The sequence below is a fragment of the Grampus griseus genome (assembly GCF_964374135.1).
Source record: "Grampus griseus genome assembly, chromosome: 12".
Classification (NCBI taxonomy): Eukaryota; Metazoa; Chordata; class Mammalia; order Artiodactyla; family Delphinidae; genus Grampus; species Grampus griseus.
Window position 1 is genome coordinate 14,330,099 of NC_139006.1, and position 13,723 is coordinate 14,343,821.

Consider the following 13,723-nt stretch of genomic DNA (forward strand, 5'->3'; position numbering starts at 1 on the left):
GGTGAGAACAAGGTTTGCACATCTGAGAAGCAGAAAGTGGCTGCTATGGCCAGAGCTGAGTGGAAGGGGAGCAGAGGTCAGCAGATGGACCTCCTAGGACCTTGAGGCTGAAGTCAAGAAATGAACTGTCTTTTCAACCCAGATCCTCTTTGGTAATCGGGTAGCTGTCACCGGGGGCAGTGGAGTGACGAGGCCATGTGTCTCTCTGGGTGGGTGGGGCTCCCAGAGAGCGTGGCAGCACACGGGCCCCACGTCTTCAAGGCTCAGATGTGGTACCGCTGCTTCTGCCTCGTTCTGTTGCTTAGTACCACTCTCCCAGCGGGTCCTGATGCAAGAAGAGGAAACGGGCTCTCTCCCAATGGGAAGAACTCTGAGGCCCCACGCCGAGGATGTGGAGAAAGGGAGGGAACAACGGAGGTCATCCTAGCACTCGCTCCATCACAGCTGGATTGGAATCGTGGCTGTATGACTTCTGAGCTGTGACATTTACATTTCCCTTTACTCCTCTCAACAAACAAACGTGGGTAATAGCTAGTTTACAACACTGTTGCCACGTGGATCAGGGACCACGTCCAACAAAATGTAGAGTCCCAACTCTTCCTCCCCAACTTAATCACATCATTGCCTTAAGCCCCTTCTCCGCATAACCCTCCAAACAAGTCAATTGCCAGCTTTCAAGGCTCACCGCCTCCAGGAAGCCTTCCCTGATAGCACGCCGACCCACCATGACCAGAGCGCTACCTTTGGAAAGCCTTTCTAAACAGTCAAATAAGTGATGCCTAAAATGCTTTGGTGCGTTACCTTTTCTACTTAAAATGTCTCAAGCCCCCAACCCATGTGCCCCAAAGAGCCCAGCTTCTGCATTTGGTAAATGAATTAGATTTTTTAAAACATAGATCAAACACTCACCCCTTCCGCCAGCCATCCTGTTTGCCTTCCTAGAGAAAATCACTGTTACCAATTTCTCGTCTATTCCCCCAGAGATAGCCAAGCACGGGATCAGCAAACATTTTCTATAAAGAGACAGGCAGTCAATAGATTCGGTTTTGCAGGCATATGGCCTTGGTCACAACGACTCACCTCTGCTGTCTCCAAAAGCAGCCACAGACAAGACGTAAGTGAACATGTGTGACTCGGTTGCAATAAAATTTTATTGATGGACAGGGAAATGAGAATTTCATATCATTTTCATGAGTCATGCAACGTGATTCTTCTTTTGATATTTTTTTCAACCACTTAAAAATGTGCAAACCCTTCTTAGCTGTGAGGCCATGACAAAAAACGGCAACAGGCCACATCCGGCCCAGGACACGGTTTGCTGCCCCGCGTACAGGAGCAGGTGTGCAGAGAGACCGCCGCGCCTTTCTTTTCTACACCAACGGGAATATCCCTGTGCACCGTGCTTTTCGCCCTTTTATAATATGCCTTGGCAATTATTCCACCTCTGTAAACACTGACCTCCTTCATCCTTCTCCTTTAATCTTCAAAATATCTTTTAAAAGAGATAGTTAATAAACTATTTTAGAATTGCTTTCAATGTACAGTAAAGTTGTGAGGATACTCGAGTTCCCACGCACCCTGCAGCCAGTTTCTCCTACTGTGAACATTGCCGTGGTACGTTTGTCACAAGGAACGAACCCATATTGATGTGTTATTACTAATGGAAGTCCGCGCTGTGTTTGGATTTCCTCAGCTTTCCCCTGATGTCCTTTTTCTTTTCCAGAATCTCACCTGGGACCCCACATTCCACTGGGTCAGCCTGCGTCCTGAGGCTGTTCCTGGTTGTGTCAATTTCCCAGACGTCCCTGGTTTTGGAAGACCTCCACAATTTTGAAGAGTTCCGGTCAGGGATTTTTGTAGGATGTCTCCCCTCCCACCCTATTGGAGTTTGTCTGACATTTTTTCATAATTAGACGCCTCAGGTGGAGGAAATCAAGGGTCCAACTTTCTCTCCATCCTCCAACCCTTCCAAGATCTCTCCCCACGGCTGGCCTTTCCCTGGTGGGACATTAATTACTGCAGAGCCTAGACAGACTTCTCATTGCCTGAGTACATTTGTGAAGGCAGCCGTGATTGATTGGAGCTAGTTCAGATTTTAGATTTACCTGCTTTTTTTTTTTTTTTAAATCCCCATGTCTAATCAGAGAGCCCAGCCTGGTGGGGGCCAGGTGCCCCTGGATAATATTTGGTGGGAGAGAAAAGGAGGCCGGAGACAAAACGGGAAGGCAGGAAAGCAGGAAGGCTAATAATAATGTTACAACCTAGCTGTTTATTAAAAGCCCAGGGATATACAGCCCAGGAACGGTTCTTCCTTTCCCCGACATGTGGGGACCATATTTTCTTGGCCCAGAGTTGGGTCGTGCGATTAGCCGAGAGCATTCCATTTTCTTTTAATACCTTTGAAAGGCCTTCTGATTTGTGAATTTCTTTAGGGAGGGCTACGTTTAGTTGCACATTTTAATAAAGGCAGTTCCTGAAAATAATAAAAGAAAAGTACGTGAAACCAGGCCTGGCTGGGCAACCCACACTTGCCCTCTCATAAAAGGCTAAGATCTCAGCACTGCCTCGTAAAGCTTGCTCCAGCCTGTTCTGACTGGGGTTGCGGTGTGCAGAAAACAACCCCCTAATTGTCATTTAATTAAAGAGCACTTTCATACATATCAATAAATAGCTGTTGAATAAAAAATGACTTGGAAACACAGTGACCCCTTGTCACCTACTCTAGGCTTGAGGGTACATTTTTACATGGGTGTGTGTGTTTTCTTTGAATAGACAGTCTACTGTAAGAGGTGGACAGGGCGAAGTCTGACCTTCAGAGTAACCTATTACCAAGCAAGTAAATCCTCAAGTAATAGGTTGAAGAGACACGCCCACATCCTTCCCCTGGAACCTGTGAACATGACCTTACTTGGAAAAGGGTCTTTGGAGACATCAAGTTAAGGATCTTGAGATGAGACCATCCTGGATTTAAGATGGGCCCTACACCCAATAGCAGGTGTCCTAATGAGAGAACAGAGGAGGAGATAGATTGATTCAGACACCGGAGGAGAGAAGACCACATGAAGACAGAGGCAGAGGTGGGCGTGATGCAGCCACAGAGCCAAGGCTCCCCTGGAGCCCCCAGAAGCTAGGAGGAAGGGTCCTCCCGCAGAGACTCCGGGCGCAGCTCAGCCCTGCTGACACTTTGATTTTGGATTTCTGGCCTCCAGAACTGTGAGAGAACACATTTCTGTTGTTTTAAGCCACTAAGTCTCTGGAAACTTGGAGTAGGTGGTAGGGAACCAATACACCCCATAATCCTATGTCGACTGAAAACAAAAATGCACAATCTAAAAATGGAGAATTGTGTTTTATTCCGCAGACTTACTGAGGACTTAAGCCCAGGAGGATACAGCTTCTCAGATAGCTCTGAGCGACTGTTCCAAAGAGGTAAAGGAGATGACAGGATATATGACTTTTTCCGCTGGGGGGAAAAAAATGTAGTTGAATATCAAAAGATTACTGCTTGGGCTTCCCTGGTGGCGCAGTGGTTGAGAGTCTGCCTGCCGATGCAGGGGACACGGGTTCGTGCCCCGGTCCGGGAAGATCCCACATGCCGCGGAGCGGCTGGACCCGTGAGCCGTGGCCGCTGAGCCTGCGCGTCAGGAGCCTGTGCTCCACAACTGGAGAGGCCCCGGAGAGGCCGCGGCGGTGAGAGGCGTACCGCAAAAAAAAAAAAAAAAAAAAAAAAGATTACTGCTAATCACAGAAACAGACATCTCGAGTTAATGATTTTTGCACTTTTAGTGTGGGAAGATGCAAGAGCCTAGGCTCATTGAAATTATTCCTTTGATTGCATCTTAACTATCTTGGGCCAGGATCCTGTTTAAATACAGGAAGTGGCTAAAACGATTTCTGAGCCTAAGCAGAGCTAAAACGCTGTTCTGCCTACGGGCAATCCCCCGCCAATGTTAGGGACCAGCGTCCCCTGGCGGCCTGGACACTACGTTGGTCTCTCCAGGCGCCGCCAAACAGCCTGTGCCTGCGCAGAATGCAAGCGCTCAGGCCCGCCCCTTGGAGGGTGTAACTTCCTTGGGTTGATCTCTTTGGCCACGCCTACTTCCGGGGGCGGGCTACGCCTGGAGCACGTGACTTGGTTCCGGCTTGCGGAAGATGGCGGCGCCCAGAGCCGTAGCGTGAATTTTGGTGGTCGTAGTCGCAGGCCATTCGTGCTGGAATCACAACAGTGGGACCGTGCGCCATGTCGCGACTGATCGTGAAGAACCTCCCAGATGGGGTGAGTGCAGAGCCTGGACTTGAGAATCTGAAATTGGGACCAGCTAGGAGCTGGAGGTTGGGAGGGAGGTGCCTGGGGAGAACTGAGGGGCTTTCGATCTCGGGAAGGATTCCCGGAGGATTCAGAGCCCGAAAGGGGCTTCTCGGCAGATTCCCCGTTGACATTTGGGAGAGAGGGACAGTGCCTGCTCAGGGTTTCACAACCGACCCGATGTATGTGATCCCAGCCAGACACCTCCTTCCCCGGGACATGCCAGCCCCCACGCTGTGTCGAATGCCTTGCTCCCACAGCCCTCTTGTCAGTCGCTTTTTTGGGTTGACTCGTGACTGGGTCAGACACTGCGCCTGTATCCCTCTCCCACTCGGCACACTGTCTGGGAGGAAAGTGGGGAGCAATAGACTGAGGACCTGCGTTCCAGTTCCCACTCCCGCCTTTAGAAAAGGTAGGAATAGATAGTATAAGAAAACTGAGTGAGTGTGCAGGGCTTTAAGCAACTTATCCAGTAAGTGGGGAGGGGTGCCCCAGTCGTACTTGTCTCCGCCTAGAGTCCGCACAGAACTTGGCACGTGGTAGGCATCCAGTAAATACATGCTGAATGAAAGAGTGAAGAAATAGTTGAATGCGTGGTGTCAGACGGTTAGTGCATTGTGCCCAAGTGAATCATCCGTACCTATTTCACTATGACTTTTCTTGGATAGAGAGCCCCTACACGACTGGTGTGGCCAGTATACTCATTCCCAGAATACAAAATGTGCCGTTTGGATGGTATGAGAGATCTTGTGTACTCCTTAGAAAGAGTGAGAACATAAAACCATTTCTGTTTCATTGTTGTGGTTTTTTAACTTTACCTTCCCCCCCGCGGCGGATGGGGGGGCACCTATCATACGATTTTTAAAATTCAGTATAAAATGAGAAGCACAGTCTTTTGTTCCATCCTATCCTCCATCTCTCTCCAGGAGTAACCATCTTTACAGCTTGCATCTCTTGACAAGTTCCTCATTTCAAAACCCTTAATGTAATTACATAGTAAGCTCTCAAAGCGTTAGCTACTATTACTACTGTTATTAACTCTTTCATTCATCAAACAAGACATGTAATGGTAAGAGACACAGCCATACTGAGAAGCAAAATGAGATGGTAGTTGAGAGGGGAAGGAAGGGTAGCCATGCTAAAATCCTCATCCGTCAGAGTGAGGCATCAAGAGACGCTATCGAAAGCTGACGGATGGATCAATAATAGATATTTTTTAAGTGTACTATTTAGAATAAATGATGGAAGAATTAAAAACAATAAATAACAGGCTGGAGGGAAGGGATAGTTAGGGAGTTTAGGGTTGACATGTACACACTGCTATATTTAAAACAGATGACCAACAAGGACCTACCGTATAGCCCCGGGAGCTCTGCTTAGTGTTATGTGGCAGCCTGGATGGGAGGGGAGTTTGGGGGAGAATGGATACATGCATATGTATGGCTGAGTCACTGTGCTGTGCACCTGAAACTGTCACAACATTGTTAATCAGCTATACTCTAATATAAAATAAAAAGTTTTAAAAAGCCAATAAATGACAGAGACTAGAAGGGAGAAATAGATGACGTAGGTTTCTTATTTTTCATAGTGAGAGTCAGCAGATAGTCATTGGGTAAATAAGCCAAGAAATGAAAGTGAGAGCTCAGTATAGGGACATGGAGCCACGCTTATGAGGAGTCCTAAAACCAGGCTATAAAGATAGCTTGAGAGATCTTGTGTACTTCTTTCTACCACAATTAGCAGGCACTGTGTAGTTTACCATTTCCTTAGTTCACACATCACTGTGACAGACATTTATTACGTGTCTACTATGCAGCAGCCAGGATGCTGGGCTGCTTGTACGATAGATCTCAGCCTCCTAGCAGCCCACAGGATAGAAAGATTTCAGTGCAGTCATTCTGAGTCTTGATTTCCTTATCAATGAAGTGGGGAAGGGCCTTGCTCAAGGTCACACAGCGAGTAAGTGTTGGAGCCAGAGCTGGAACCGGGTCCAGCTGCAACGCATGCTCTGCAACCGCCCCTTCTAAGGTCACCTCCGGGGAATCCCAGGGCCTCGGGTTTCCAGCCCTTTTTGTCCCCTTGGCTCTGAGGGCTCCCCGGCTCCCCCCCCTCATCGTCCCCCTTCCACCCTAGATGAAGGAGGAGCGTTTCCGGCAGCTGTTCACCGCCTTCGGCACACTGACAGACTGCAGCCTCAAGTTCACCAAAGGCGGCAAGTTCCGCAGGTTCGGCTTCATCGGCTTCAAGTCCGAGGAGGAGGCCCAAACAGCGCTGAACCATTTCAACAAGAGTTTTATCGACATGTCCCGGATCACGGTGAGTGGGTGTGAATCTCGCCCTCTCCTGCCTGTCAACAGCGACCCACTGGCTCTTTCTCTCCACACTCAAGTCCAAAGCCTGTCCCCTTCCAGACCGTGGCATCTTTGGTCTTCCTCACAGTTCTCAAGCTCCCATGCTTGTGAATCCCCTGCAGCGTTTGCGGAAACAGTTTCCCCAGAGTTTCTGATTCTGTACGCTGGGGGAGGGAATCCAAGAATTTGCACGTCTCACGGGCTTACCGGTGATGGTGATGCTGCTGGTCCCAGGATGAGAAGCGCTGGTCTCCATTATTCATCCACTCGCCCAGTCAGTGGCTGAATTGCCTGTGCCGGGCGTGGTGGCAGGTGTCATCATCCCCCTCTCTGTCCGTCACAGGTAGAGTTCTGCAAGTCGTTTGGGGACCCGACAAAGCCCCGAGCCTGGAGCAAGCATGCCCAGAAAACAAGCCAGTCCAAGCCCCCTCCGAAAGACAAAGACTCCATCTCCCCAGAAACTAAGAAGGTGCATGGATGGGCACTCCTGGCTGCATCCGGGTGTCAGCAGGGTGGTCACCCCGGGAAGGCAGGGGAGGGGGAGGGACCTGAGAATCCCTCTCGGGTGGTTCCCGAAAGCAGCCCTCCCAGGGCAGTGCGTTTCCATCTCCTTTCATCATGACCCTCACCACCTGTGCCTTCTGTTTTTAGGATGACAAGAAGAAAAAGGTAGCAGGTGAACTGGAGAAGGTGAGTCTGTCCTGGTGACAAGCGGAAGGCGGGCGGCGAGGGCGGGCCCGGCAGTCAGTGCCTTGCCATGGCTGTGGCTCCTTGGTCTTTCTGTCTGATGAAGAGTCCACGCCGCCCTCCCTGGGACTGACCCAGCTGGCCCCAGAGGTCCTCTAGAGACTGGGGGAAATGGCCTCGGAAGATGTGCTTACCCTCTGAAGAGTTAGCAAGGGTGAGCCCTGCCTGAGCCTCCTCTGCCTGTTCTCCCTCCTTCCTGCTTCCCTGCCGCCCGGCACCTGCAGCTGAGGGAAGATAACGAGTTCCAGGAGTTCCTGTCAGTTCACCAGAAGCGGACGCAGGTGGCCACTTGGGCGAATGATGCCCTGGACGTTGAGCCCTCGAAAGGGAAGAACAACTTGGCCGAAGACTACCTGAACTTCGACTCCGACTCAGGGCAGGAGAGTGAGGAGGAGGGAGCCGGAGAGGCCCCGGAAGGTAAGGGTGTGGCCCCTACCTGAGTGCGCGCCCTGCAGCGCCCGGGCCTGTGCACACGTGACCTGGGGCCCCTCTGTGCCGGGCCCAGGAGACTGCGAGTCAGACGCTGCCCCATGGAGCAGTGATTATCCCGCCTGCGGGTACGTCGGCTTTGACCGATCCTGGTTCCTTATTCAGTCAGTTGATTACTCACTCAGATATTGATTGAGCACCAACTGTATGCCATGCGCTATTTCAGGCATTGGGGATATAGGAGTGAGCAAAAGACAGGGAATCCTGCCCCCGTGGAGCTGTCGCCCTGGTTGGGGAGAGAAACAATAAAGACATTGGTCTCTTATTTAGTATATGATGTGAATACTGGTGCTGCAGGGAGAAAGCAGGAAAGGGAGGAATGTAGGAAAGGGGGACGGGAGAGTCACTGGGGAAGGCCTCCGAGGAGGTGGCCCTTGAGCACAGGACTGAGGGGGTGAATCTCTGTCCTCAGAAGGGGGTCACAGTGTCATGGGGGGGCGTATGGACCTGTGAGCGACTGTGGCTCAGCGTGGTGACTGCCGTGGTCGTGGGGTGGGAATCGACTTTGGTTAAAAGATGAGGGAATGAATTTAACGTGAGTTTTATGGCTGGTAAAGTCTCTGCAAAGCTGGGATCCGAAGGACTCACTGGGAGTTGGTGCGACTCAGAAGGGATGGGGTGAGGGAAGGGGTTCCAGGCAGAGGGAACGGCATGGCAAAGGCACAGAGGGAAGGAAAAACAGGAACTTGGACGGGGGTTCCACATGGCTCAGGGTGGCTGCAGCAGTGGGAGCCGGTGAGGAGCCAGTGAGCTCACCGGGCCCGACGAGGAGTTTGGGTTTCACCCTGAGAGCATCTGGGAGCCCCTGGTGTGTTTTGATCGAGGAGTGAGAGTCCTCTCTGTAGGCGGTTGGCGAGGCTGGTGAGGGAACCCCGAAGTTCTCAGTGTGTAGCATGGAAACTGTCAAAACTCCATCAGTTTCTCCCCACTTGACGCTATTTATTCAAGGACCTACTGGGGACTAGCTGCTTGGCACGGGGCCCCTGGTCACCTCAGGCTTGGCACCTTATGTGCCACCCACCGGTCACACCCCCATGCTGTCTGCCTCCAGCCCTCTCGTTTGCTCACAACCGTCACCGGCTCCCAACCTCTCCGTTTTTCCAGAGGAAGACAGCAGCCTCGAACCCAAGGCAGCCACACGGAAGGAGCTGTCGGACATGGATTACCTGAAATCCAAGGTGGTGGAGGCCGAGTCGCCATCCTCAGAGGAGAGTGAAGATGAAGCCGTGAACTGCGAGGAAGGGAGCGAGGCCGAGGAAGAGGGTTCCTGCACCCCCGCCGCCCAGCAGGACAGGGAGGCGGCCCGAGCCGAGGTGCGTGTGCATCGGGGTGAGCTTGGGAGCCTGGGGAGGGAGGAGGTCTGCTTGGCCCTCGCCCACGTTCCCTGCAGCCTCTTTGTCGGGGCCTGTAACGTCGGGGAAAGACAGCTCAGCGGCCCAGAGACCTGTCTTCAGGTCTCGGTACTGCTGCTTGCTTGCTGTGTGACCCTGGGCAAGCATCTTCCCTCTCTGAATTTATTTCCTGTCGCTAACGCAGAGGCTGCCTGCCCCTCTTGACTTGGGGGGGAGGGGGGCGTAAATGAGCGGAAAAAGTATCCCAAGCATATTGTACTTCGCAGTTACTAGCAAAGTAGACAGGTGCGAGCCCGTGATCAACAATAATGGATGAAATTAATTGAGCACTTACTGCATGTGAGGTTCAGTACCTGGCATGTCATTTGTCGTTGAATCTCATGGGAATCTTGGGGGATGGGGATTCTTGTCCCCTTTTACAGGTGAGGAAACTGAGGCCCAGAGAAAGGAAGTGACTTGCTCAAGGTTTCGGCTGGGAAGCGGTGGGGTCAGCACCCAGACCCAGGTCTGCTGGGCTCTGGAGTCTAGGTCATAAACGTGGGTGCTTCCTCTGGGGATGGCCGCCCCGTCTTCCACCCGGGGGTCCGCTCTGCTTAGGGCAGCTTCACACATCCTTTGGGTCTTCATTCCTTCATCTCCCTCCTCCTCTTTCTCCTTCCCCCTCTCCCTCCGTTCATTCTCTTTCCCTTCTAATTGCCATCTCCTGTCCTTTTCTCCTAGAAATTCTAAAGAAGTAGTCGAGTGTGGCTAAGTCAGGGAGCCGTGGGTTCACATCCCAGCCTTGATGTGGAGTGGCCGTGGGATGGGGTGAGGCGCTTCTCTCTGGGCCTCTGACCTGATGTGGAGTGGCCGTGGGATGGGGTGAGGCGCTTCTCTCTGGGCCTCTGACCTGATGTGGAGTGGCCGTGGGATGGGGTGAGGCGCTTCTCTTTGGGCCTCTGACCTGATGTGGAGTGGCCGTGGGATGGGGTGAGGCGCTTCTCCTTGGGCCTCTGATCTTCGTCATGTGAGGTGATGCTCGGCAGAGCACTGGTCTCTGTGTCCAGTTTCCAAAACCCCTGCACCTGGGTGTGCACTGGAAATCAGAAGCTCCAGGTTTCCGGGAGATGCCCCATAACTACACGGGTCCATAAAAGCACAGGACTGTTTCTGCAGTGAAGCTAGAAATGATTGCTCATCTACTTGGGGAAGACGTAAACCCTAAATTGTGACGTAACAGCTCAGAGTGGGCTTTGCCGGCAAATGAGTCTAAGTCAGGGCAGGTTTTGTTACCAAACGAATTAACCAAAAGATTAGGTTTCTCAGAGCTGTTTCGATTCTAAAACTACAGAAGACGTCCCAAACCCTGTAAGATTGTTTTAAAGATTCAGGAGGACAGCTGTGTCTGCAAAGTGCACAACATCTGGCACAGAATACGCCCTACATAAGTGGTAGCAAATGTCACCATACCTCAGGGCTCCTTCCCAGGCTCTGCCCCTCCGTGTGCCTGGCGCCCCTGTGAGCAGACCCCCAGCGAGCCGGCCTGTGGTTCTGGCCCTCATCTCAGGGGCACGTGGAGGCTTGGCACCTCCTACCGCAGGCTCTGGCCAGACTCTGCCTCCTTGGCAGGCACGATGCTTCCGGCATTGCCAGCTGGCCCTGGCGCCAGGGGCCTTGCAGCGTTCACTGCGACGCCCGGGTCGGCACCTCCTGCGGCTGCACCAGGGAGCTCACTGTGGCCGTTTCTGTTCTTTGCCATCACTCAGACCGAGACACCAGCCAACCAGAAGGAACGCACCACCACCCACACCGTGAAGCTGCGGGGAGCCCCGTTCAATGTCACAGAGGTACGCGCCAGTAACGGGGCGGGGTGAGGAGCCCCCGGGGAGCAGGAGACAAGGGTGAGGGTCCCAGGAGCCTCTGCTGCACGGGAGCCTCAGGATCAGCTGAGGACTTCAGCCGGAGGGAACTGGGGGCCAGAACGACTGACACACAGGATCTCGGGCATCGTCACGGTCGGGAAACAGGGCCGCCTATACGAGACCAGGAAGGACTGGTCTCAGTCACCAGTCATCTATGCTAGGGGCGGGCATACTTCTGCTGAAAAATTAAAAAGGACCAGCTAGTGAATACTCAGGGCTTTGTGATCAGTATGGTCTGTGTTACGACTACTCAACCCTGCTGTCGTAGCACAGAGGCAGCCCGAGGTGAGAGGTGGCCAAATAGGCCTGGCTGTGTGCCAATAAAGCTTTATTTACAGAAGCAGGCAGTGGGCCACGTTTGGCCTGCGTACTGTAGTTTGCTGACTCTGGGTCTACACAGGAGAGAACACTTTGTCAATTTCCCTCCTCATGAAAGTAGTAGAAGTTCAGCCTAGGAAATGTTTTTTAATGTAGCTAAACAACAAGAAGTAAAAATTACCTATCACTCTATAAATTGCCAAGCAAACTGTGTTGAGAGAGAAGTGCTAACCAGATGGGGTACCAGGATGCAGAGCTAATTACCTACAGGTCTGATTACTATAGGAGTAAAGACTGTCCCAGGCAAACTGGAGCAAGCCCCCCTCAATCCCCCACGTCTATATCCCATACACTGACAACCAGTAATGAATTCTCAGTATATCTTCTTAGACATCTTTTTCTTTGTATAGAAACGTTGACCTGTGTTTTTCTTTTTTTTTTTTTAATTAATTAATTAAATTATCTTTGGTTGCGTTGGGTCTTCATTACTGCGCCTGGGCTTTCTCTAGTTGCGGTGAGAGGGGGCCACTCTTCGTGGCGGTGCGCGGGCTTCTAATTGCGGAGGCTTCTCTTGTTGTGGAGCATGGGCTCTAGGCACGTGGACTTCAGTAGTTGTGGCACGCGGGCTCAGTAGTCGTGACTCGCGGGCTCTAGAATACAGGCTCAGTAGTTGTGGCGCATGGGCTTAGCTGCTCCGCGGCATGTGGGATCTTCCCGGACCAGGGCTTGACCTGTGTCCCCTACGTTGGCAGGCAGATTCTTAATCACTGCACCACCAGGGAAGTCCTGTGTCTTTTCTTTTTAAAAAGCAATCCTACAGTAGGAACTATTTTGCAACTCTTTTCCTCCCTCATCACATTATGTCATAAATATCTCTGAATAGTGAACATTCTGCTGCAGCATCATTTTTCACGTTGCATGCTATTCTTTACTCTGGGCACACTGTGTTACGCTCACCCAACCTCCTAAATTGAGACATGGGGATTGTTTCCAGTCTTCTGCTGATTTGAATAATAATGCAGTCAGCGCATTTCTTGAGATCAGAGGTCAACAGACGTTTTTCTATCAACATCATTTAGTGCATATTTTAGGCTTTGTGAGCTATATGGGCTATTGCACTTTTTTTTTTTTTTTTTGATAATCCTTGGAAAATGTAAAAACTATTAGCTTGCAGGCCGTGGGCAATATTTGGCCTGTGGGCTATCGTTTGCCAACCCTTGCTCCAGATAAGTACTGTATTAAGCACATCCGTGTATTCAGTACATTTTTAAGTCTTTGATACAGAGTGCCAGTTGCCCTCTGGAAGCCTGGCCAGTTTATACTCCCTTAGCAGAGAATGAGAGTGCACATTTTTGTGAACCCTGGGTATTAATCTTTATCAATGTGACAGGTCAAAATGGTATCTCATTTTGATTTATATTTTCAATGATTAGTGAGGTCGATCATTCTTTCACGTTTGTGTATCATGTGTGTATCCTCTTTTGGAAAGTGCCTGATTATATTTTATGCTCTTTTTTCCTCAAAGTACTCACCTTTTTTGAGTCTGTATATTTGCTAATTACTTTTTTAAATAAAACTTAATCGCATTTCGGAGTAACAAGCATTTGGGTTCTGCTGGACTATCTGAATTGTCTGCTAATTTAGGGTCAGAGTTCTGTCAGTACCAACCATGCAGAAAATCATGTGCTTCAGTGGGGACGGGGGACATTAGATGGACTATTGCAAATAAATACATGAAAAATGATCACTTTTTTCCACAAACAGTAACAGAAAATGTAATGGAAAAACAGATTACTTTTATGAAAGAGAAAGAAAAAAAGGAAGGAAGGAAGGGAAGGAAGAAACGAAAAGACAGTCTATTTCTAGATATTCTAATGAAAATTATGTATTGGGGACTTTATAGGTATTCTAATAAAAAATTTATAGTTTCTATATAAAGAAAATGTTCAATTCCACTGAGGGATATAAACGAATGCTAACATAAATGTAAAGCCATACATTGTTAGAAAGTAAAAATGCCAGTTCCTCCCTAATTAGCGAATAAATGAGTAAATTCAGTGGGATCACAGAGTTTCGTCAGGATTGGGGGAGTGGGGGTGGGATCCCGGAGAACAGCTGGGAACATGCTGTGGGATTAGACCCTTCCCCTGCAAGATGTTGAAACATGTTTTAAAGCTACAGTAATTAAAACAGTTTGGTTCAGGTGAAGCTGTTCACAGGTTAATTCAATAGAATCGAATTCGGAAATAGACTCACATA

At 50.4% G+C, this 13,723-nt stretch overlaps 1 protein-coding gene across 1 annotated transcript in view; it reads left to right on the forward strand.

Moving 5' to 3' along the window:
• The first annotated feature begins 4,140 nt into the window (after nt 1-4,140).
• Nucleotides 4,141-13,723, forward strand: part of RBM19 (RNA binding motif protein 19) — a 121,324-nt gene continuing 111,741 nt past the window's right edge. The window contains exons 1-7 of the mRNA XM_082668403.1: nt 4,141-4,276; nt 6,440-6,622; nt 7,001-7,126; nt 7,309-7,347; nt 7,629-7,821; nt 8,998-9,206; nt 10,991-11,071. Of these exons, the coding sequence (XP_082524529.1) occupies nt 4,241-4,276; nt 6,440-6,622; nt 7,001-7,126; nt 7,309-7,347; nt 7,629-7,821; nt 8,998-9,206; nt 10,991-11,071 (867 nt within the window). The 5' untranslated portion in view covers nt 4,141-4,240. The remainder of the gene's footprint in view (nt 4,277-6,439; nt 6,623-7,000; nt 7,127-7,308; nt 7,348-7,628; nt 7,822-8,997; nt 9,207-10,990; nt 11,072-13,723) is intronic.